The sequence below is a fragment of the Eschrichtius robustus genome, chromosome 8, assembly GCF_028021215.1.
Source record: "Eschrichtius robustus isolate mEscRob2 chromosome 8, mEscRob2.pri, whole genome shotgun sequence".
Classification (NCBI taxonomy): domain Eukaryota; kingdom Metazoa; phylum Chordata; class Mammalia; order Artiodactyla; family Eschrichtiidae; genus Eschrichtius; species Eschrichtius robustus.
The window spans coordinates 121,648,393-121,672,137 of record NC_090831.1 but is presented as its reverse complement, the minus strand read 5'-3'; the positions used below and the strand labels follow the sequence as shown (position 1 = coordinate 121,672,137).

Genomic DNA, 23,745 nt, shown 5'->3' with positions numbered 1-23,745 from the left:
TGTGGTGTGTCCCCCAAAATTCACATGTTGAAATTTTAATGCCCAGTATGGTATTAGTAGGTGGGGCCTTTGGTAGGCGCTAGGTCATGAGGGTGGAGCCTTCATGAATGGGATTAGTGTTCTTATAAAGAAGACCTCACAGGCTCCCTCACCCCTTCCACCATGCGAGGACACAGCAAGAAGTCTGCAGTCTGCAACCAGGAAGAGGACCCTCACCAGAGCTCAAACGGGCTGGCACCGTGATCTCAGGCTTCCAGCCTCCAGAACTTTGAGAAATAAGTGTGTGTATATGAGCCATGAAGTCTATGGTATTTTGTTATGGCAGCTTGATTGGACTAAGATAATTTCCCTTAAAGCACCCAAATGGAAGTTTATCAAGGGTTTACAAAGGAAATCGTACTACAAAACAGAAATAAAAAGAGACCCCGGAAAGATTCCCTTTGGAGACAGAAATACAAAGATGATGTTTGCTGAGTACAGGTTTCTGAAGCAGTGTGGATGCTGAGAAGTCATTCTATAATTGAAGCAATGTCTACATGAACAGAATGAGGAGGTTTGAATAATTCAGCTTAGCAAACAGTTGATTTAGGAGGAAGGCATATTCTGAATGGCTCTTCTAAAAGGCTTTGTTTACATGGATAGAAATTGATTTTTTTTTTCAATAGGTGAGAAAGGTCATTAACAGAAATCACTTTCCTTCCACCATATGAATGCTGAACCACATTTTATGACCTTACTGATATGGGCAGACAAAAATTTTAGAGTATGATTCTAAACATCTGTCTGTAATTTAGTGGCATAAAATTGAGGCAGTTTGCAATAAAAAACTTATTTCAAATGGTAGGCAGGTTTTTCTTTTGTGTGTGTGTGTGTGTGTGCTTTGTTTTCTTTTGTTTGGCTATGTATCAGACAGTAATACACATGGACATTTTTTTTACTACTATTACAATATTATAATATTGTTCCTGGAAGATACATTTAGTTTCCTAATATGGATTGATGGAGTACATACACTCAGGCAATTAGAACTTTAAAAAATTCCAACTCTTCAAATGAGAAGACCAATCTGTAGGTCAGTGTTTTCCTAATTATGGGTTGCAGCTTGTTTTTAGGTCATGAAATCATTTAGTGGGTCATGGTGATTTTTTTTTAATGGAAAAGAAAAAAGTTAGAAAAGAAAACATCAAAATTATGAGAGCACATTAAAGCACAAGGTAAATTTTATTTCATAAAACTTTGTTTCAGTAGGTATTGAGTATGATATAAAATATTTTCTCACTGTTTTGATCAAAATCATTTGAACTTGGAGGATGTTATGCTAAACGAAATAGACAAAAAAAGACAAATACTGTATGACCTCACTTATATGTAGAATCTTAAAAGACTAGAAGTCATATAGAATCAAAGCGTAGAATGGTGGTTGCCAGCGGCTTGTTGAATATTGGTCAAAGAGTACCAATTTTCACAGTCAGGAGGTGAAAAAGTTCTAGGGTATCTAATGCACAGCATGGTGATTATAGTTAAGAATACTGCATAGTGTACTTAAATACAAAATAAAATAAGAGAGAGATCGTAAGTGTCCTCACCACACACACAAAAGATAACTATGTGAGGTGATACATGTATTAATTAACTTGTTTGTGGTAATCCTGTCACGATGTACATGTATATTAAAACATCACATTGTACATCTTTAAGAAAAATCACACTGTACAACCTAAATATATACAGTTTTAATTTGTCAATCACACCTCAATAAAGCTGGAAACAATTTAGGTGCACAAAATCATCTCTAGGTCCACCTTTCCCGGGGTAATGGATATGAAAGGTAAAATGAAAATTATTCTCAGAGTGAACAGATGTTATCCATTTGACCCTTTCAGCATGTTTTTTTCTTTTTAGCACTTATTCCTAGTTAAAGGTAATGCACAAATATATATTCACCAGTCAGTGACCTCTGTTCTAAATAGAAATAAATGTAGTGGAATGTTTTATGAAAGCTGATGTTGCAAGTTGGAAAATATTTTCACAGAGAGATAACCCACTCTGCAAATTCAAGGTTACTCAGAGTTTGACTAATTTTTACAAGTCATAGTCAATATCTAATGAGACTTAAAAATTAATCACAACTTAGAGGGAAAAAATGCGAGAGGGTGAATAATATATTGAATAGTCTCTAACTTATCGAATTTATTTTGAATTCATCACCAAAGAACAATATTTTCCAAGATGGCTTTTCAACCAAATGACTTACCTTCATCTTGGACTACAGAACTTATTATTTAGAAGCAGCACACACATGTGTGTGTGTGAACAACAACATGTTATTAGTGTTTTCCTCTTCTAGATTTTCTGTTATCGCCTACATTTTTGCAACCAAGCTATTTCAAAAAAGAAGTAAAATAGGACTGTCATTCTTCAGTGCTCATGCTGTTGATAAGAATAGGGTAGATATAGTTCTCAGTGTATAAGACTTTCACCTCCAAGGTAAAGGAAATTGAAGATGATTCAAAGAGATGGAAAGATATCCCATGATCTTGGACTGGAAGAATATTGTTAAAATGGCCAAACTACCCAAAGCAATCCACAGATTTAACGTGATCCCTATCAAATTAGCTATGACATTTTTTTCACAAAACTAGAACAATAACCCTAAAATTTATTCGGAAACACGAAAGGCCCACAATTGCCAAAGCAATCCTGAGGGAAAAGAAAAAAGCTGGGGGCATAATCCTTCCAGACTTCAGACAATACTACAAAGCTATAGTAATCAACACAGCATGGTATTGGCATAAAAACAGATATATAGATCAATGAAATAAACCCAAACACCTACAGTCAATTAATCTTTGACAACAGAGGCAAGAATGTACAATGGAGAAAAGACAGTCTCTTCAGCAAGTGGTGTTGGGAAATCTGGACAGCCCCATGTAAATCAATGAAGTTAGACTACTTCCTCACACCATACACAAAAATAAACTCAAAATGGCTTAAAGACTTAAATATAAGACAAGACACCGTAAAACTCCTAGAAGAGAGCATAGGCAAAACATTCTCTGACATAAATCATAGCAATATTTTCTTAGATCAGTCTCCCAAGCCAAAAGAAATAAAAGCAAAAATAAACAAATGGGACCTAATCAAACTTATCAGCTTTTGCACAGCAAAGGAAACCATAAACAAAATGAAAAGACAACCTAGGGACTGGGAGAAAATAACTGCAAATGATGCAACCAACAAGGGCTTAGTTTCCAAAATATATAAACAGCTCATACAACTCAATATCAAAAAAACAACCCAATCTAAAAATGGGCAGAAGATCTAAATAGACATTTTTCCAAAGAAGACATATAGAGGGCCAATAGGCACATGAAAAGATGCTCAACATTTCTAATTATTAGAGAAATGCAAATCAAAACACCACCAGTCAGAATGGCCATCATCAAAAAGTCTGCAAATAATGAATGCTGGAGAGGGTGTGGAGAAAATGGAACCCTTCTACACTGTTGGTGGAAATGTAAATTGGTACAGCTACTATGGAAAACAGTCTTGGAGGTTCCTTAAAAGACTAAAATTTGAAGTACGATATGATCCAGCAATCCCACTTCTGGGCATTTATCCGGAAAAGACAAAAACTCTAATTCCAAAAGATACATGCACCCCAATGTTCATTGCAGCACTATTTACAATAGCTAAGACATGGAAGCAACCTAAGTGTCCACTGACAGATGAATGGATAAAGAAGATGTGGCACATATATAAAATGGAATATTACTCATTCATAAAAAAGAATGAAATGATGCCATTTGCAGCAACATGGATGAACCTAGAGATGATCATACTAAGTGAAGTAAGTCAGAGAAAAGACAAATATCATATGATATCACTTATATGTGGAATCCAAAAAATAATAAAATGAACTTATTTACCAAACAGAAATAGACTCACAGACATAGAAAATAAAATTATGGTTACCAAAAGGGAAAGGGAGGGGAGGGATAAATTAGGAGTATGGGATTAACAGACACACAATACTACACATAAAATAGTTAAACAGTAAGGATTAACTGTATAGCACAGGGAACTATATCCAATATCTTGTCACAACCTATAATGGGAAAAGAATCTAAAAAAGAATCTATATTTGAATCACTTTCTTGTACACCTAAAGCTAACACAGTATTGTAAATCAACTATACTTCAACAGTAAATGAATAGGGTATATATAATACAGAACGATTTCCCTTTGTTAAACCAAATATTAGTGTCCTCCATGTATGGGAAAAAATGGAAATCTTTGAAACATAAATATTTTCTTTGGACTATGTAAGAGTGAGACTATATAAAACTTTGGATTTCACATCTGTTCTCCTTAATTTGCACAGATCCTTAGCTAAATTGACAAAAACGTCTGAAGTCTACTTTTATCATATTTAAGCAAATCTATTAAGGTAAATTAGTTATTGCATATTGGATTCCTTTGTTCTTTCATATTTTAATAAACACAGTTTAAAATAGATGAGAGTATCTTGGAGTCCTAAATTAGACCAAATTAAATTAGTAAATGTCTATTAATCACTATGTTTAAGATCCTATTCTTTTAATTATAATGGTTCCTGTTATGTGGAAAACCACCAAGAGGTCAGGTTTGCTCAGTGAATGCCAGGAGGGAAGCCTTCATCCTTATATTTTTATGTGTTTAAGCATTAGAAAAGAATCATTAAACATAACAGAATCTAGTGGGGAATTTCTCAACTGTGGTAAATATTTGTATGTGTATTTGTTTTATGTGTTATTCTGGTCTCTCCAGATAATTTCTATTTGCTCTAAATCTCCCCAGGTGGATTTATACTGGGAAGTAGTGATAAAATATGGTGATCAATCATTTTGACTCTGAACATTCAGGGAAAAAGCAAAACTAACAACATAAGAACAGAAAAAGTAAACATCTAGGTATTTCACAATAGCTTTTGATTTCTATAATTCAGAGACATCTGTGACATAATGATTCCTGTCTTCCTTGAGTCCTTTTCAGTATAGTCCACAGAGCCAGGCCATACAGAAACACACAGCCTATTGTATGAAAAGACACCTATCCTTGAGCAGGAGATATTCTGTGTTCAAGGAGCCACAGTGCTGAATTCAAACATTCCTGGAGCACCTCATACGTTACAGGTGCTGCTCTACATGCAGGGGCGTGGCCTCTGCCTTCAAGGAGCTGATAGCATAGAAGAGAAATGAGATGGACCAAATCATACAACATGTTAGCAACTGTGTCAGGTGTGTGCATATGGTGTCACGAGTGAATACGGAATATTTAGAAATCAGAGTCCACAGTCACACAGTTGAGCCTTCTCTTATGAACTTCCTCTCTCAGTATTTGGTACATCTGTAAGGGGCTCAGGAAACATTCTTTTTCCTTCTGTCTTCCATTTCTAAATAGTTCTTTACTTAAAATAAGTACTTACTTAAAACACCTATTGCAAGAAACATCTAGGGAAATTCGGTGATTTTTTAAATTATTTATCAGTCCCATATCATACATTGTTCTCTTTGTTTATGACATCTCACTTTGCAATCTCAGTTTTCTCTGCACCATCATAATCAAGGAATATTCCAAGGTCGCCAAGTTTGTTCAAATAACAACAATATTACCTAAGTCTCAGTTTATCACACAACTACCATGTCAAGTTTAAAAATTACTCTGCTTAGCCAGGCCAGTCTGCCCTCAGTCGATACATATCTCTTGTCATTCCTCTTTGTACTCACCCGCCCTTTTTTTCTGACACGTTGTACAATAGCAAGATCACTTTGAGCTTTTGATTCAAGCAGTAGAATATACCTTTAAAGTCATAATTAAATCAATACAGTCTTATTACTAATAGTAAAAGGTATTTGAATGCCCATAAAGTCAAAAGATAAACTACTCTTTCTTATGTTAATCAAATAAACATTCTTTGTTTTTAAACATATAACATTAACTTAGAGGAGTATCCACTGCTCTATTCAAAATGAACTAGCATTTGCAAAAAAAAAAAAAAAAAAAAAAAATGGAAGATTTCAGTCCTCTGAGACAGTCTCAACCAACTTTCCTCCTCGCCCACCCTCACCATCTCAGCGAGGTTCTGTTTCCCTCATTCAATCCGCACGCACTCAGGGCAGCTAAGAGAGTACCTCAAAAGTCTGATTCCAAACATAATCACGAGCATGTGACACCAACACAGCAACAACAGAACTTTAGCTGCGGAAATCACGATAGCAGTTTCAGGAGCGAACATTGAATAGATTTCACTGACCTGAGGAAATATCTATTTGGCTCATCTTGGTCTGCGTGATGTTGATGTGAACGCTGACTTTGCTGTCAGTGAGGTCAATCTCCACGTTGCCCAGATTATCCGCAAAATGACTGAAAAGCAGGAGACCATTGGGGTTCCAAGTCCTGAACTGGAAACTAACCGAAAACAGGTCCTGGTGAAGCCGTCCGGGCACCTCCAGGTAACTGGTAGCATTGAAAAAGACAGGTACCGTGTAGGGCTCCACGCACGTGAAACTCAAATTTCCCTGGAAAACAGAAGGGCATGTTTTAAGGAAAATGTAGAATAAAATCAGCATCCATGGAAGACAGTAGACAAAGCGATAGTTTTACAAATTTCAAAGCAGAACTTGAGCCTGTGTGAAATTCTCATGTGCAGCCGTGTGACACGGATGCAGCAATTGGATACCTCGGCATGTCCTTCCTGCTATAGCTAACAGGGTATAGCAGTTGGCTATCAAGTTGAGGGATTCATACAAGCACCATCCATCATGGAATTGAGAGACTGACAGCCTGATGTGATGGGCTGACTATGGAATGGATGTGTCCCTGTGTGGTGGGCTTGGGTGTGGACCACTGGACCTTCTGAAGACAGCAAAGAGCTGCTTTTCCCTCCCCCACTACTGATGCTGCATCAGCCAGGGAGGGAATGCCTTTGTCCTCTTTTGGATGGCCTTGGTCAAATGTTTATTAATATATAAATCTGGTCTCAGTGGGAACTATGATCATTTGGTTGCTATTTATTAAATTATTATGGGGCAAATACTCTTGGGTTTTATCTCAATACCTAATATATATGAATTAATATTAACTATTTAGCATCAATATGATTGTGATTATCTCGATTATTTTGTTATTCAACCCAAAATCTCATTTAAATTCCCATGAGGGACTTCCCTGGTGGCGCAGTGGTTAAGAATCCGCCTGCCAATGCAGGGGACATGGGTTCCATCCCTGGTCCGGGAAGATCCCACATGCTGCGGAGCAACTAAGCCCGTGCGTCACAACTACTGAGCCTGCGTTCTAGAGCCTGTGAGCCACAACTACAGAGCCTGTGTGCCACAACTACTGAAGCCCGCGCGCCTACAGCCCGTGCTCCGCAACAAGAGAAGCCACCGCAATGAGAAGCCCACGCACTGCAATGCAGAGTAGCCCCCGCTCGCTGCAACTAGAGAAAAGCCTGTGTGCAGCAATGAAGACCCAATGCAGCCAAAAATAAGATAAATAAATAAATAAATTTATAAAATAAATAAATTCCCATGAAGTGTGCATATATAACACATTAATGTTTGTGGAAACAGTGACATGAATGTACAAAAGGAAAAGAAAACTTGCAATAATTAAAACTTCCTCCGTCCCCTTCACACTTCCTCTATTTGGTACAAGGAAATTTGATTTATTATTCAAATACATTGAATTTTATATTCTAGTGTCTAAGTACCTTTCTTTTAAAGATATGAAAATCTACATATTCTTCCATCTTTTTTTAACCCACCATATCTTGAGGAATATGATTTGGAGACATTTTCACTTCAATTTTTGTTTGTTTGTTTAACAACATCGCATATTTGTCCCTAGATGCATAGCTCTTCCACTTTAGTACATTAAGCTAGGCTGTCTCTCTGAATTAATATTCAAATTAAATTTGTGCTGTGACTTCACAGATGATTATTTTTAAATGCTTACTTTTCCCGATGAAAAGAACTGGTTGTGCATAATAACTGAGATGTCATAAATGACTGCATGCCTGTGCTATGGGGATTGTCTCCCTGCAAAGTTAAAGGTATTTTCTGAGTAATGGTGCTGACTCTGGATCCACCTTAAATGAGGAAATGGGTGTGTATATGGAGAGGGGTGCAGGATGAGTGCTGAGTCGATTCCACTGAAATATCAGCACCTGACATCTTTGAAAGCAAATTTCCTACGTAAATATTTGCCTTTGTAGAGCTGCTTGCAAATGTCCAGCTTGCCTCTATACTGCCTAAACTTTTAATACATAGGTATATTTTTGTTTAAAAGCCTTTTTTATGTCTGCTCATTCTATTTTAACAAACATAATTATAGATAATTCATGCTTTTCTAAATGTCTTTGTTATTCAAGTTAAAATAGCATTTATAAGCACAATATATTTTGTGGTTAAATCTGATTTTGGAATGAGTCTCCGGAGTGCAATTCTCTGTAGTTTGGGTACCTAATTAATACATATGAGGACCAACTGGGAGGTCTGGGCAGAAATAACACTTTACTTCTTAAAGGTGTAAATAATGGAAAAGGTATTATGATGATTTGGATTCTGTACCCTTCTATCTTAAGTAACAATTTCTGAGGAAACAAAAGGACTCTGATGCTATTTTATCCAAAATTTAAAATAGCCTATGTATAAATACGGCTCTAGATAAGAAATAACACAGCATGGAAAGAGACCATGACCTCAGAGGTCGGATACTGTGAATCCACAATATATGTTTATTGGAAAGTTATTTTTCCAGTTTAAATCTCAGTTTTCATCTACAAAATGTTTATGACAATATCTCCCTTGTAGTATTGTTCTTAGATTACCATAAATGTAACAGGTCTTGTACAGTGCCTTTTGCCTGTACATGGAGCTATTATTATTTTTCTCTACAGTCAATATATCTTATGAGAAAATTTCACCAAAGTTCAATTTTTAACTATTAGTATAAATTCATCATTATTTTTAAGAAAGATAATTAGTAAAGAAAAATTTTGCATTAAATTATTATTTTATAGTTTCTTATATCCAACCTGAACTCTTGGTTATTCATTCAGCATTTCCATTTGTCCAATAATTTTATGAAAACCCTAGACTCAAGTTTGGGGTAACAAGACCAGAGTCTTTTAGAGCATAGCACAAATACTCATTATATCATCCACTCCCACTGGCTCCCAAATATATGGATCTCTGGATTCCCAGGCTCTTCTCAATTACATTTTGGGATTAAAGAAAATCCTGCTCTTGCAGAGCCATAAGGAACTCACATACCAGATTTTTAAGTTGATATCTTGTAGTGATCCTATGTGGTGTCGTAGGAACGCATGTGTGCTAGCATGTTCTTTGATTTCTACTCTCCTTCTTGAAATAGTTCAACCTGGAAACACTCACACCAGAGTCAGAGAAGACCACTGTGAGCTTCTGGGTCACAGATTTCACTATCCAATCTAATCAATCTTTATTTAATTGCATAATATTTGGTATGTTTAGCTTTGACAAGAAGTTTATTTCTTTACATATTTGAGTGAATTAACTTTGGAAACATGGAAGTAAGTATAATAAAGTTCCTGGTTTTAAAACTTTTAAAATATTGAATTACATCATAATCAAGAAATGCAGAGCTATATACAATGTGACATTTGGAAACACAAGGCTGCCGATTTAAGGGCTGCTGAACAGCTGGGATGAAGTATGCCTGTTCCTCTGCCATGGGGAATCCAGAAACACTGGGGCTGAAATTCTGGGCCCCATCTGAATCAAACTTATTGTCTATTTCTGGTTAATTTAACTCAAAAACTGGTATCTATTCTCAGAGTAAATTCAATATCACCATATCTTCAGGTAACTCTAAAGTTAGTTTTATATGGTTGAACCCACCACAAGCCTGATGATAAATGCTATGATGCTGTTGTTTATTAACAGTCCAGACACAATACAATTTCTTTGATTTTTCTATGAACCAATATTTTGGGGGTGAAAAACCTTACCACATTTGAGGGTTCTAGTTTCTTTCTTCTTGCGAGATCAGTTATGTTGATGCCATTGTAGTTAATGTTTTCCATGCAGCCTTTGAAATTCTTTCTACTGCTGGAACTTGGCTTACCGGAGAAAGGTATGCCTCCAAAGGTTATCTTTGAAAAAAAAAGACAAAATGTCAACATTCACACTGTATTCGACTTAAAAAAAAAAATTTTTTTTGCAATAAATTAGACAAAACTACTAATAGATCCAAGGTCATTTATCTTTACCTCGGCCAATATATACAGATATTTTTTTCTGCCTCCAAAGTCTGTTGCATATTAAATTATGTTGTTATTGAAGTATATGCTAATTGTCATTAATTCTGAAAATTATAACTTGAACAAGAAAATAGCAACAACCCCTAGCATTTTAATACCCAGAAGACAGTTTATCAATTTTCCTGGGACGGTTGTAAAAGATTTTACACAGCAAATATCTTTTATTAAGTAATATTAAGAATACATTTTTATGCTCATCATTCAAAGACATACTATCAATAAATGCTTCTAGCCATTATGAAATAAACAGCATTAATATATTAAGTTTATAAAACTTCAGCCAAAAGCAAGGAAAATTGTATTCAGCCTATTTAGACATTATAGTCTAATGACCATTAGAGTAAAAAATTCATTGGTCTTATTGTGGATGCAGAAAATAGTTCCAAAAGTCTAACTGCAACATTGATTAAGAACGTCTTCAGATTTGGGGGCTATAATTTGAGAAGTACAGGTTTAAAGATATTATAGGTCTCCTAGGTCCTAAGGAACAAGGTCAATGCTCCTTCCTGTGATTCTTAAGCAATCATTGCCTATAAAAAGAGAGTATATAGTTTTCTACATATTTTTGATCAAATTATAGTACTAAATATCAATTTCATATAATACAAAATTATACTTAATTATGTATTGCCAATGACATTTACTGCTAATAAAGAATTAGTAGTGAATGAATCTATTAATCATAGCTGTAATATCAAGATATATAATCCAGATATATTTCTCTTAATTATTATTAAATTACCAATTTTTCTTACAAAGTTTTGAAAATGAAAGACAGATTTCAGTGTCAAGACTTCATATTTTATATATAAAGCAGAGATCTTTGGGTTTTAGAAGACACACATTATGCTTCTGTTATTTATGTTTTGGCATTTTATTTTTAAAAAATTTTAAATTTTTAAAATTATTTTTAACCATTTAAAAAATTTTAATGTACAATGTTGTTAGTTTCAGGTGTATAGCAAAGTGATTTAGTTATACACATATATATATTCTTTCTCAGATTCTTTTCCATTATTGGTTATTACAAGATATAGAATATAGTTCCCTGTGCTCTACAGTAGGTCCTTGTTGTTTATCTATTTTATATATAGTAGTGTGTATATGCATTTTAAATGCTTAACTGGTTTTAGGGAAAAAGCACAAATTAATGATGGTTTATGAGACAGTATAAAAAACCGAAAAACCTCACTTAAAATCGAATTAAGTGTATTAACACCAGTTAGCTGTATATATATCATTTACCTTAGATTTTAAACATGGGAAGAAAAGAGGAAAACTAAGAATAGATACATAAAAAATAATAAGGAAACTACAAAATGAATAATAGAGAGTATTCTAAAATAGATTAGGAAAATATTTTCAAGTGGCATTGAACTGAACTTATTAGGTGCTATATACATGTAATTAATAACAAAGGTAAGAATTAATGATACTTTAATGGAGTGTTGTATTTCCCATCTAAATTCATTTTATCAATTTTATCAATTTCTGCTCCAGTAATAAAATCTTCCAGGCTTAATGACATGCAGCATCACATTTTGAATAATATTACTAAATGCTAGTTAAAAGTATTGTTTTATTTCTTCTCTGTGCACGTAGTTTCTTTATGGGGGGGGACTCTCATTTTCCTTCCAGATGATGATTCACACACTCCTTACGGTTTCTCTGTTTTCGACAACCCTTGGCTCATGTTCTACCTTATAGAAGGTACCCTGGTGAAGCATCACAGGCTCAATTTACCAGATTCCTTACAATTAAGAGATGTGGGTTCAAATCCCAATTCCTAATGTAACTCATCATTTGATATTAGGTGCTCACTACTTGTTTCTTGTTATGTATTCTCATCAATAAAAGGAAACACGTTCTGATATTGTAATCATTCTCATGGTAAAAAAAACTGTTGCAGTTGTTAGATTAATAATCTGATATTGCTATGACTCACACAATTGCCTTATGAATGCCACTGCCATTCAATGACAATGTTGAGTCTAAAAAAGAATTGCACTGACCATTTTGTTAGCAACCAAGAGTTTCCAAAGGGTGGCAGAGACTGCTAGATACCTCTGAGTGTCCTTTCTCCCACCTTCTTTAAGAAAAAAACATTGCTTTTCAGCTAGGCACATGCTCCCCAGACAATACACAGCATTTACCAACCTCTTTGAACAAGTTTTGGTCTCATGAGATTTAAGTGGAAGGGTTGTGTGTGACTCCAAGAACTATAATTAAAGGGATGAGGGGGGCACAGTCTTCTTCACTCCCTGCCTTCGCACTGTCTGGAATGCAAAATGGAACGTGAGTAACTATCTATCTCGGAGTGATTTGCAGAGGGGATGGGGTAGCAGCAGGATAAAAGTAGACTGTGGTCTTGATGACCATGATGCTGTCATTTGAGCCCAGGGCTACCTGCCCGCAGGCTCCTTTTAAGTGAAAGGAATAAACATGTATCTGTTATGTTCAGTCTTATTAATTATAACTGATATATGTGGTGATTTCTATTACTTCCTGTTGTCTCCTCACAGAACCCTATGAGCAATGTGCTATTATACTCACTTTATAGAAAGGGAATGTGATTTCACCACTGTCACACAACCAGTTAGGGGCAAAAAGGGATTCAAACCCAGGATTATGGCTCCAATTTGAGCTCATGCAGTTGATTCTCTACAAAATCCCAACCGGTTTCTAAAATCCTAGGCCAGTTCTGCAATGCACAAGGGGGAGGCATTCTTCTACTTCCCAAGCAGAGCCGTATGGCAAAGGCAAGGGCATAACATCCAAAGTGGGTGTATCTTGGCATTTGGATAACGAAGGGAGAGAAGCCAGGACAAACACCAGTCTGCTGTCCTGCCCTGTGTTGTCACTGGCTGGAGGAGGAAGAATGAAGTGAACTGCGTCTGTACACCCTTGCATGCTTCTCAGGTCACCATGTAGCTACAGCTTGACTGCGACGGTGACTGGCTCACTTTTAACAGGCTACAGAGAGGTCAGTGAGGTGAATGGTTAAGGCTTCTCCCCCCCAGAAATGCCCACCTTGAGTTATGTCAAAGGAACAAACTTGTCTTCTATTGCTTCTTTCATGACGTATCAATATATCCCCGGGAATGAGGCTAGGTATTATTTAATTAACCGCTGGCAGTGGTGTGCTGGATCCTGCCAATACTGGCTCATGAGAACTGACTGTTAGAGTCATTGTTAAAAATTAAATTATATAAGCTTTAAATTCAATATATTACATTAAACAAAAAATTAATAACTACTCAGAACTCATGTCTACATTTTCCTATCATGTATGCTCTTGAGGTTATTTACGTTTATTTTGTCTACATGATGGAAATATTGAATAATGGTGTAGTATAATAAATATTTTTGGTCTTTGTTCCCAGTTCCTGGCACAGAGCTCCTAAAATCCTTGCAATTTCCTGAGTAATAGGTGTGTCTTTTGTTAGTCATAATGAGCCCTTTCATGCAAGGAGATGTGTGCAAAAACACTGAGAGACCGATTCTACTATAGTCCCTAATTTTCTTTAAACAAATAAGCCAAGAGAATCCCTTTATATTCAGGTAAATATGTCGAGATATAAAGGTAGGCCCAACCATTTTCGCTGCAGCTTTTGCCAATAACTGCAGGATCTGAGGAAAGTAATCAGGTAGTAGCTCTACAAAGAGAAATATGTTGAGTCTCTCCTGATTCTTTCTAGTAAATTAAAATTTTTTTCCTGTGTTTCTCTAACAAATATGTCTCAGGCATTTTTGTCTACAGGTGAGGCTCTCAAACATGGTATTATATCTAGAGGGACTTCGAAGTGTCGATGAAACTGCTGACCCCGTAGAAAGCATTGTGTGTGCGTGAATATTCATAGATTTCACTGAAAACTCAAAGGGTCTATAACCCCAAATTTTTAATTCTGTTTTTTGAAAATTGGAATTGTGTTTGCCCATTACTAATGTTCCAGGATTTCTCACCTCTTCTATGGTACTTCAAAGTTTATTAATGGAGAATGACTAATTCATCTTTAAATTCTCTCCTACAGTAGGAGATAAGCCACGTAAGTCAAGATTCATATTAATTTACAGAAGATAGAAATTTGGGGGATTTTCACATTCTTTCCCTTTCAACAATCATTTTTACTTTAAAGAGATGTCTGGAGGAGTAATTATTTCCTGATAACCTTAGATATATTTTAATGTTAATAAAGTCTCTATATCAAAGTTTATATGGCATATTCTAATCTAAATTTCTAATTAGAAATGTATGTAATGTATGTATATTACAGAAAATTTAGAAACTATTTAAACATATAAAGAAAATAACATAGTTGTAAATCCTGACTTTTTCACTTACTACTTTATGGTAAGCACATTCTATGTTCTAAAAGATTTATGTATGGATATCAGTAACATACATATATGTATATATGTATATATCTGCAATTTCAAAACTGGGGGCCAAGGCACATGGAGATGGCACAGCAAACTCATAGGGGTGCCCCAGTGATGAACATCTTCTTACAGAACTTTTATCCCTATTTATGATTAACATTTTTGATGGACATTTTAAGGTTGAACTGCTCTCCAAATAATTAAAAAACTTGATATGCCTACCAGTATATTATGAGAATATATATTTTTTACTGCACCAATATGATCATTGATTATTTTTTAATCTTTGATCATTTGGAAGGTAAAAAAATATTTTTATTTATGGACAATCTCTTTAAAATATTCTATATTTTTCTTTCTTTTATGACAATGATATCTGAGAAAACAGAACTTGTCAAAAGAACTATCTACAGACAGGAATGTATAAATGACTTAACATATACCAGAACTCAGGATTTCTTATTCAATATTTTGTAATAAATATTAGACAATCCTATGTACATAATATACTGTACATCATCAAGAACAGGCGATTTATGTTATAATTAACTACCAAAGAAAAGATTACAACTTAAATTTATTCTGGTTTTGTTAAATGGCCCTGATAACATGATAAATGGTCCTTCTCTTTTAATATATCAGTATGTTATTTTGGTACCAAGTTTTTAAAAATGTTTTAAGAACTCATTATGAATAATTTAGAAATAAATACAATGACATATTAACAAATTAGGTTGTGAAGTTGTAAGTTAAGTTTTCTTTGGAGGATAAAATGAAAATGGTATAGGAAGGTATATGATTAACAATAATACAACAAGACAGTAGGAAACTGAGGCAGCCACTTGATGCATTACAACTTATACATCCTCAGATTTACCTCATAGTCCAAATCCAGGTAGTCGAACTCCCCATTGGTGCGGAAGTGCTGCGTGCTTCTGTCCAGCGTGAGGTTGAGGCTCCGGCCCTGGCGCTCAATGACCACAGAGTGCCAGTGGTGATCATCCAGCAGACTTCCTGTCGTCACGGACGTGTGGCCATATATGGGGCCAAGCTGGTTGCTTCCTGAGTCACGTGAGTGGAAAAGAAACAAGGCAAAGCCATCACGACTCTATGTCGAAGTAGACCTTTCATCTACAACACCAAGGGTGGACGTTTCTCTAAAGCTCTGTCTACTGAAGTTAACATGGGAAAACCAACATGTAACTACACTTAAAAACAGTTGTATGTTCAAACTACATAAAAGCTATTAAAGATGGAAAAAAGTCTGCTCCCTTAAAAAACATGAGTTGTTTTTTTTTTTTTTCAATTACTGTACCATGAATTCTGCTAAATTTGGTAGATTCTTTATAAAGTCTGAAACAAGAACTAATCATATGGCCTCACAAAAAAGATCATTACCATGTCATTGGAAAGCAGTTTGCGTAGAGTTTTATTGACTAGAATTTATGACAGCCATGGAAACACATCCACTCAAATATCCGCTGTCACTCTTTAATGCTGTTACCTATGGGCTCTGGGGCCAGAGCTCTGGGGCCAGAGCGCCTGGATTCTGATGCTGGTTCCACCATTGGCTTGCTCCATCCTGGCCAAGTGGACAGTTCTCTGGGCCTCTCTTTCCTCACATGCAAAAAGGGAAGAATAATAGTACCTGCTTTACAAGGTTGCTGTAAGGATTAAATTAATTAGTACAAGCAAAGAACTTACACACTTCCTGACATATAGTGAACATTCATTAAATGTTACCTGTTAATTTTTTGTTAGTGTTGTTGTTATTAGTTTTGGTCAAGAAAACACAGCATGACAATTTTCAGTTTTTTTTTTTTTTCTGATTCCAAAAGCCATAATCAGTATAATATTTAATGTCATGGAAAGTTTACTCAAGTTATACTTTAAAATAAAAAACTGCAAAATTATATATGCAGCATTAATCCAGTTTTGAAATAAGATCTCCATAGCAACAAGACTACAAATAAGAGTGGAAGGTTGTGAGAATCTGAAATGTTTACTAAGGTCATCTCTGGATGCTGTTTACATATTTTTTACCATTTTTTATTTTGTCTAATCAAGCATTGCTTTTGATGGTCAGGCAAAGCTAAATGCTATAAAAATACAATATTGCTTCAGAATAAATAGCATAATAGAAATCAGAGAAACACACAATTGACTGAAGAATTAAATTACTTTCATTTTTTCACATTTAGGATGCTAATATGCCTATACCTGACATTTTCTATGGATTTCCTAGATGAAATTTCTTTCCTTTTGGTGATGAAATCAAATGTTGCCCTGTGATTGTGATTATGATTGTGTACGTACACTGGCGGTGGGACAGGGAGAAAGAAAAGAAAGAATAAATTTAAGTGAAAGACTACATTCAGTTTCATTACTTTAAATATTTAGACTAGAAGACGACAAAGCAGCAACTCACGTGCCTGATACTTAGGCAACAGCATTAAAGAGTGACAGCGGATATTTGAGTGGATGTGTTTCCATGGCTGTCATAAATTCTAGTCAATAAAACTCTGCGCAAACTGCTTTCCAATGACATGGTAATGATCTTTTTCGTGAGGCCATATGATCAGTTCTTGTTTCAGAACAGTAATGTCACACTCTTACAAGCCCCAGCGGCTTTTAAAGGCTACTCTATACATTTCACGTTTTTTAAAAAAACAGGAGAAAGGTTTGAAAAAATAAACTTCTTTGGATATGATCCAATTGCTCTGAGTGTGTGTGTGTGCATGTGTGTGTGTGAGTGTGTATGTTTTTAAACAGCACTTACGTTTGGTTTTCTGGTTTCTCTTCCCCCATCCCTCCTTCTTAGCTTCTAATGAACCTTTTTTTCAAAAACTATTTAGGGATATTTTTCTCCCAGGTAACGCATGAATACATGTTTAATATTACAAGTAGAGAATATTATAAAGAATTAATGTGTAAAACATTAATCACTCATTTCCATCACTAAAGATAGCGTGGTCTATTTCCTTCCAGACATTTTTCATTTACATACATTTAATTATATATACATATAATTATATAATACGTATAATTCATACACATAATATAAAAATATTGATATATTATTTATATTTTCCTACAGTTTTCATTTAATGCTGTACAGTATTCCCCAAATTATTCACAGACATTTTAAACACATACCCACGTATTTCTATATGTTAAGCTTTATTTCTTTCAATTTTTGTTATTGTAACAAATATTGCAAAGTATGTCCTTGGACTTAAATCCTAAAGTTATTTCTTATTATTTCTTTATGATTATTGGACCAAAATATATAAAGAATTTAAAATATCTGAAGATACATTATCAAACTGTTTTCTTGAAATATTTTCAGGAACAGTACAAAGAATCCTTTTTGTCACATAACTCACCAACACAGATACTATCATTTTTAAAATTTATTTACTTGAAAAAATTGGAATCTTGTTATTTTATTGTATATTTCTTTTATAGACAGTTTGAGCATTTGGTGTTTATAGATTATTTATAATGTTTCTTCTACAAGTTTTCCTTATATTTTTTGGCAATATTTTCCTCCTAAAGTCTTGGTATTATTACAGAGTGGAATGAATTTTTATTCATGAATGACATTAAACTTCTATATTTGACATTTGCATTTTCCCAGGTTTTGGCAGGCATTTTCATTTTATGATTTTTTAATATAAAAATTTAAATATTTTTGTGTAATTATATAATCAGCATTTTTGGATAATTTTCTTTTTTGTTATAGAAATTATTATTTCTATCAGAGATTTTGAATGTGAAAAGTTTTATAATAAAAGATAAATCTTTGTAGACACTATAGCAAGTATTATCAACCAAAAAAACCAAAGTTTTAATTTTTAGTATAATTTTGATTTTCAAAGTAATAAAAGTTAATCTAAGGGGCACAAGCCATATTTAAGAATGTTGGAGCAACCATATTGATAAGGAAAGTAAATAGGCAGGATCTCTTTTTGTGTTCTAATTTTTAGTTTTATAGCTTTCCATTGGGATGCATTTAACATGTGAATTTTAAAAGATTATAAAAGAATTCTATAAAGATTATAAAGTCTTTTATAGGATTCTAAAATCACTGCAGCGTAAAAAATACAGACTATATGATGCCCTTCAAACAACTCTTGCATAAATCCCGAAATTTTTAGGCAAGCAAGAGGAGGATAAATGTACTGTTGATTTGCATGAATTGTAACTTTGAATGTCAGTATCTGTGTTGTGGATCTTCCCTTTAGCTTTAAGGAAACTTTAGCTACATTATCAACTACCAAACATGTATTAGGATTGTCCACTTAAAAACAACAACAAAAGCCCAAAACAAAAACTCCTTCTTTGAGTTTCAGCTCATTCTGCAGTAAACATATCGTTTCTGATTCCTTCATTTCTAGTTGATAATATTAAAAATATTCATTCCCACACCTTTCATCTTTTCTTAACTGATGACAATAAAACTACTGTCCTTTCTATTCCACTGAGAATAAATCAACAGTAACCACAATGTTGCCAAACAGTGACCTCACTTTTCTGTCTTCTTCTTTAAGTGACATTTTAGGCGAATTGGACGCAGTAGACCATAGTAGACCGCCTCTTGTCCTTCCCTGGTCTCTGTGAGTCACATATTAGTATTTCCTCCTACCAACTGTCCACTTCTCCTCAGTCTCCATGTAGCTTCTTCTCCTGTTAATCTCATACATGCAACTCCCTAGTTGAAATCTCAACTTTGATGCCTAATAGGCAACTAAAATGCACCATAGCCAAACAGATCTCTAGACTTCCTCTGTTGGAAGAAACTAATACTTCTCTATTAGAAGAAACTCTGTGGAGAAAATAAAGCTTTCTGTATTTCTGAAAATGGTGCTAATGTCCATTTGGAACTCAAGTCATACCCTAGGAATTATCCCTTATACATTATCTTTCTTTCTTACTCCACATCCAAATCATTACAAATGATACTGAATTTACCACCAGAATCATCTCCCAAGTGGATCAATTCCTCTACATCTCCACTGATAGCCACCTTCTGCAAGCCATGCTGTCTGTCTCTCACTGTACCAGACTCTCATGTTGATGCAAGTGTTTTCTCTTACAGAAGTCTCAGTACATTTAAAAAAATAAGATCATGATGCTATAGTTTAAAGCCTACTAATAGCTTCCCATTCTTAAAATAATATCTAAACCTTTTACCACGCCCTAAAGGATACTACAGGATTTCAACAATCCTCCATGTTTGTATTTCATCTTTTTTCCTACTTACTCATTACAAATATCCACACTAGCCTTTTCCTGTTCCTTGAGCATGTCAGGTCTTAGTCTTTCATGATTCCCTCATCTCAATTAACCTTCTCTCAGATATTTTTAGGGCTTGTTTTTGTCATCACTGAAATCTCAGCATGAATATCTTCTCAGGGAGGACTTTCTTCACTACATATTCTAATGTTGACCCATCTTGCCCATGCAATATCCTTTATATATTAACCTATTTAATTGATTTCATTCTCCTCATCATTATTTGAAGTCATTTCTTTGGATTTAGTTATTTTATAAAAATAGTAATAGATAATATAGTGTCTGATGCCTCCACTGTGTCATAAACTTCATGAACTCAAAGAACTCCATTTTTTCACCCCTGTATCCCAGATGCTCGTATAGTACCTGCAGAGTACAGGTGTTTAATACATATTTTTGAATGAATAAGTATATCAATATATATCAACCACTATGAATTAAAACTGGATTGACAATATAATGTGAACTCTTTTTTGTAATTTACATTTTAAGGATTAAAGACCATTAGCATTTAACTAATGGGAAGACTAATAAATGAAAAGAATGGTGCCAAAAGTCAGGACATACCTAGGTTTAAACTGAAGACCAGCTTGGCTTTTTTCAGTTCCAAAGTAATATAATCCCCTTGCTGTCCTTCCCCGTGCAAGAGTACCCCTTCACTTTCGGAGGTTTTAAATTTCAAAGCAATGACATCTTTCAGTGTTTTCATCTTCTTGTTTCTGAATCTATATGGTAACACAACATGGCCATCAAAGTTGATAACATCAGCCCCTAAAAGAAGAAATAAATAATATGTTAGTTTAATTATTGTATGTTGCCATCCAGTGTGAAGTATATCTTCTTTCAGTGGGTGTCTACACAGAATAAATGAGAAAAAAGTGTTTTTTTCCTGAAAACTCTTTAGCCCTGGGTTCTTGTTCTATTTCTTATTTTGGTTGATTGTGTGTCCTGAAGTGTATTTTATGGGAAGTACTCATAAAGAATGATCACAGAAACCTTTATCAATATAAATTGTAATACTAATAACATAAATTCCATCAATGACTTACACGCTTCAAATTTTTAACTTAGAAGTTTGGAGTTTACTTGAAAAAAGTAAAATTTTTAATCCCTGAGATATTATGAGATTTTATTATTTTCCTTCTTAAATGAGGCTGAGTGTTTATGATTTCAAATATATATCAATATTTTGCTCACAAATTTTCTTTTCTATGACATAACAATGAAGGATCTTGGAATGCAGGGTTTATGGTATACTCATTTTTCTAATGGTTTTTATATTCTACTACAGTTTCATTTAACTTTATGGTAGTGCCTAGATATAGTGAACTGAACTTTAAGAAGCTTTTACCATTTGCTTCTAGGACTCATGTCTGTCTCAAATTCCTTGTTAGCCCCTTGCCTTTGGAATGGAGAATTGGGTTGCCTATGTTTTCGACTACACTAAACAAAGATATCCTCACCCATATATAATTAGAAGAACAAGTATCTAGCCTATACTATGATAAGAGTAGTTCTAATTTGATTTTAGGGAATTTCATTGAAAACATGAAATTATATAAACTTTTTTAGAAATATGAACAATTTTTTCACCATGCTCAGAAACAGGGGATGGTGGGCAATAGTTTAATAATTGCTACTTATTCACACCAGAAATAGAAAATGTGATGATTTTATTTATTACACACTGTTGGTTAGTGGGTTGCCAACCCATGGAATGGGTCAACGATGAACTGTAATCATTCAGATCAAATTTTAAGTACAAATAGAAGCTTAGTTACCATAATTAGACCTTTATCATTGAAAATACTTTTAGCTCTTAATATTAAATTGGAGAGAATCTAGACAAATTGGACAGTTCTAATTATCTTAGAATTATAAGCCAGGATGAAGCTGCCTCTCAGTTTGGGGTAAGGTCTTGCCAAAGAATCCACAGGGAGACATTGGAGAAAAATAATAGCAAGTTCAAAGGCTGTCAGAGAAATATCTTCTGATTACATGTCCTAGTTCTCTGGCACTGGTTTACTTCAATCAGCATGGGGACTACTTTGGATCCCGGTAACAGTAACAATAGCATGCTACATCATGGCAGCCTAGGTGGAGGAGCAGAGCTACCATAGGTATATTCACTCTTTCTGTGCAGTACTGGAAGTATATTCACTCTTTCTGTGCAGTACTTGCCAGTATAAGTTTTGCTTTTAACTAATTCTATAAAGTGAATTGATATGAATACAGTTATTTCAAATATTGCTTAGAATATCTCTAACTTTTCCCTTCAAATCATCAATAGATTTTGAATATTTAAAAATAATCCTACCACTGCAAACATTTATGTTTTTAAATAATAGTTCAGAGAATTGTTACATTCTAAAAAGTTCACAAGGAAAAATATAACTTGGAATTTTGTTTTAATTCTTATAGTCAATAATTTACTATAAGACTTCGTATAGTCATAAAAATTTTCTTAATCAACAGAATTCTGTTCTGAGAGTGTGAATCACAGAGGCTTATTTACTATGGAGGAAAAAAAGCAGCCATTAAATTTTGGCTTCTGCTAACACTGCAAAGCCAATTAGATTTTAGCTTAATCTATACTGTCACAGCTGAATTCCAATTGCAATATCTTTATCATCTGTGATGAGAGATAAAACAGAGAAAACATGGAATCTGATTATTGGATCCCAGGTTGAATTTATAATCCAGCAGCTGGTTGAAATTACTTTTTGTCTTGAAGAGTGCATAAACAAAAAGTCCGAAGGAGGGAGTAAATTCTGAATTCCAGAAAGTAATTTTGCAGTCAATTTCATATCAATGACAGTTGAATAACAGACACGTCATCATTTTATACACCTTCAATATATATTAATTGACAAAAAATATTCCCCATTCATCTCTTAGGAAGTAAATGTTCCTGGAGCTTAGACAGAGGAAAGAATTCACCCCTCCCCCGTTTTCTCCTAACTCAAAATATACATTCAGGTCCAGGTACAGAATCGTGACTTATGCAAATGTTGATGCCTTTCTTCCTTACTTTTAGGGCAATGAAATAAGTGACAAAAAGGATGGTCATCATTTAGACAGTCCTACGATGTTAAAAAAAAACACAAGGAATGTTTTTCATGAGGACCAAACCTCATTTTACAAATAGTAAGTGGTCAGTGGTCAGTTGAGAAACTAATAAAAATGCTCTGCAAGCCAGATCACTCACATCACAAAATCCAAACTGTTCTTCTAGGAGTGGGTTAAATGCTTGCACAATATTAGCAAGTGGATGTGAACTCAGAGTTGGCTTTGAAATTACAAAATTCCTAGAAATAATCTATGATATATAATTTATACATAAGCACACACCATACACTTTTAAGAGAGTCTGGGATATTGTAAAATCCATCAGAGTTTAGTTCCATTTCCTACAAAATACATTACAATTTCATTTGACATCTAATAGTATGTTGTGCTTATTTTGGGACAAGCCATATTTTTCCCCCTATTACCCTGATTGCTTTTCACTCCCTAGAACAAAGTTTTCTATGCAGTGATTAAATATGTGTGGTTGAACTGTTTAAGCAATCTGAACAACAATATGGCTAGTCAAAAAGTGAATGCAAAATCACAGTGCTTCCATGATTTTGTTTCTAACAATAACTCAGAGAGCTGGTAATGTGCCCAATTCATCAAATCGTCACAGCAGAGAAGGCTTTTATTTTAAAACATTTCATTG

The 23,745-nt window shown here is 34.4% G+C and overlaps 1 protein-coding gene across 1 annotated transcript in view; it reads right to left on the bottom strand.

Moving 5' to 3' along the window:
• Positions 1–23,745, bottom strand: part of CNTNAP2 (contactin associated protein 2) — a 1,784,833-nt gene that overhangs the window by 1,124,705 nt on the left and 636,383 nt on the right. Inside the window, exons 5-8 of the mRNA XM_068550150.1 lie at positions 20,592–20,795; positions 15,604–15,788; positions 10,035–10,178; positions 6,297–6,561 (exon numbers count right to left, since the gene is read on the bottom strand). Coding sequence (XP_068406251.1) covers positions 6,297–6,561; positions 10,035–10,178; positions 15,604–15,788; positions 20,592–20,795 — 798 coding nt within the window. The remainder of the gene's footprint in view (positions 1–6,296; positions 6,562–10,034; positions 10,179–15,603; positions 15,789–20,591; positions 20,796–23,745) is intronic.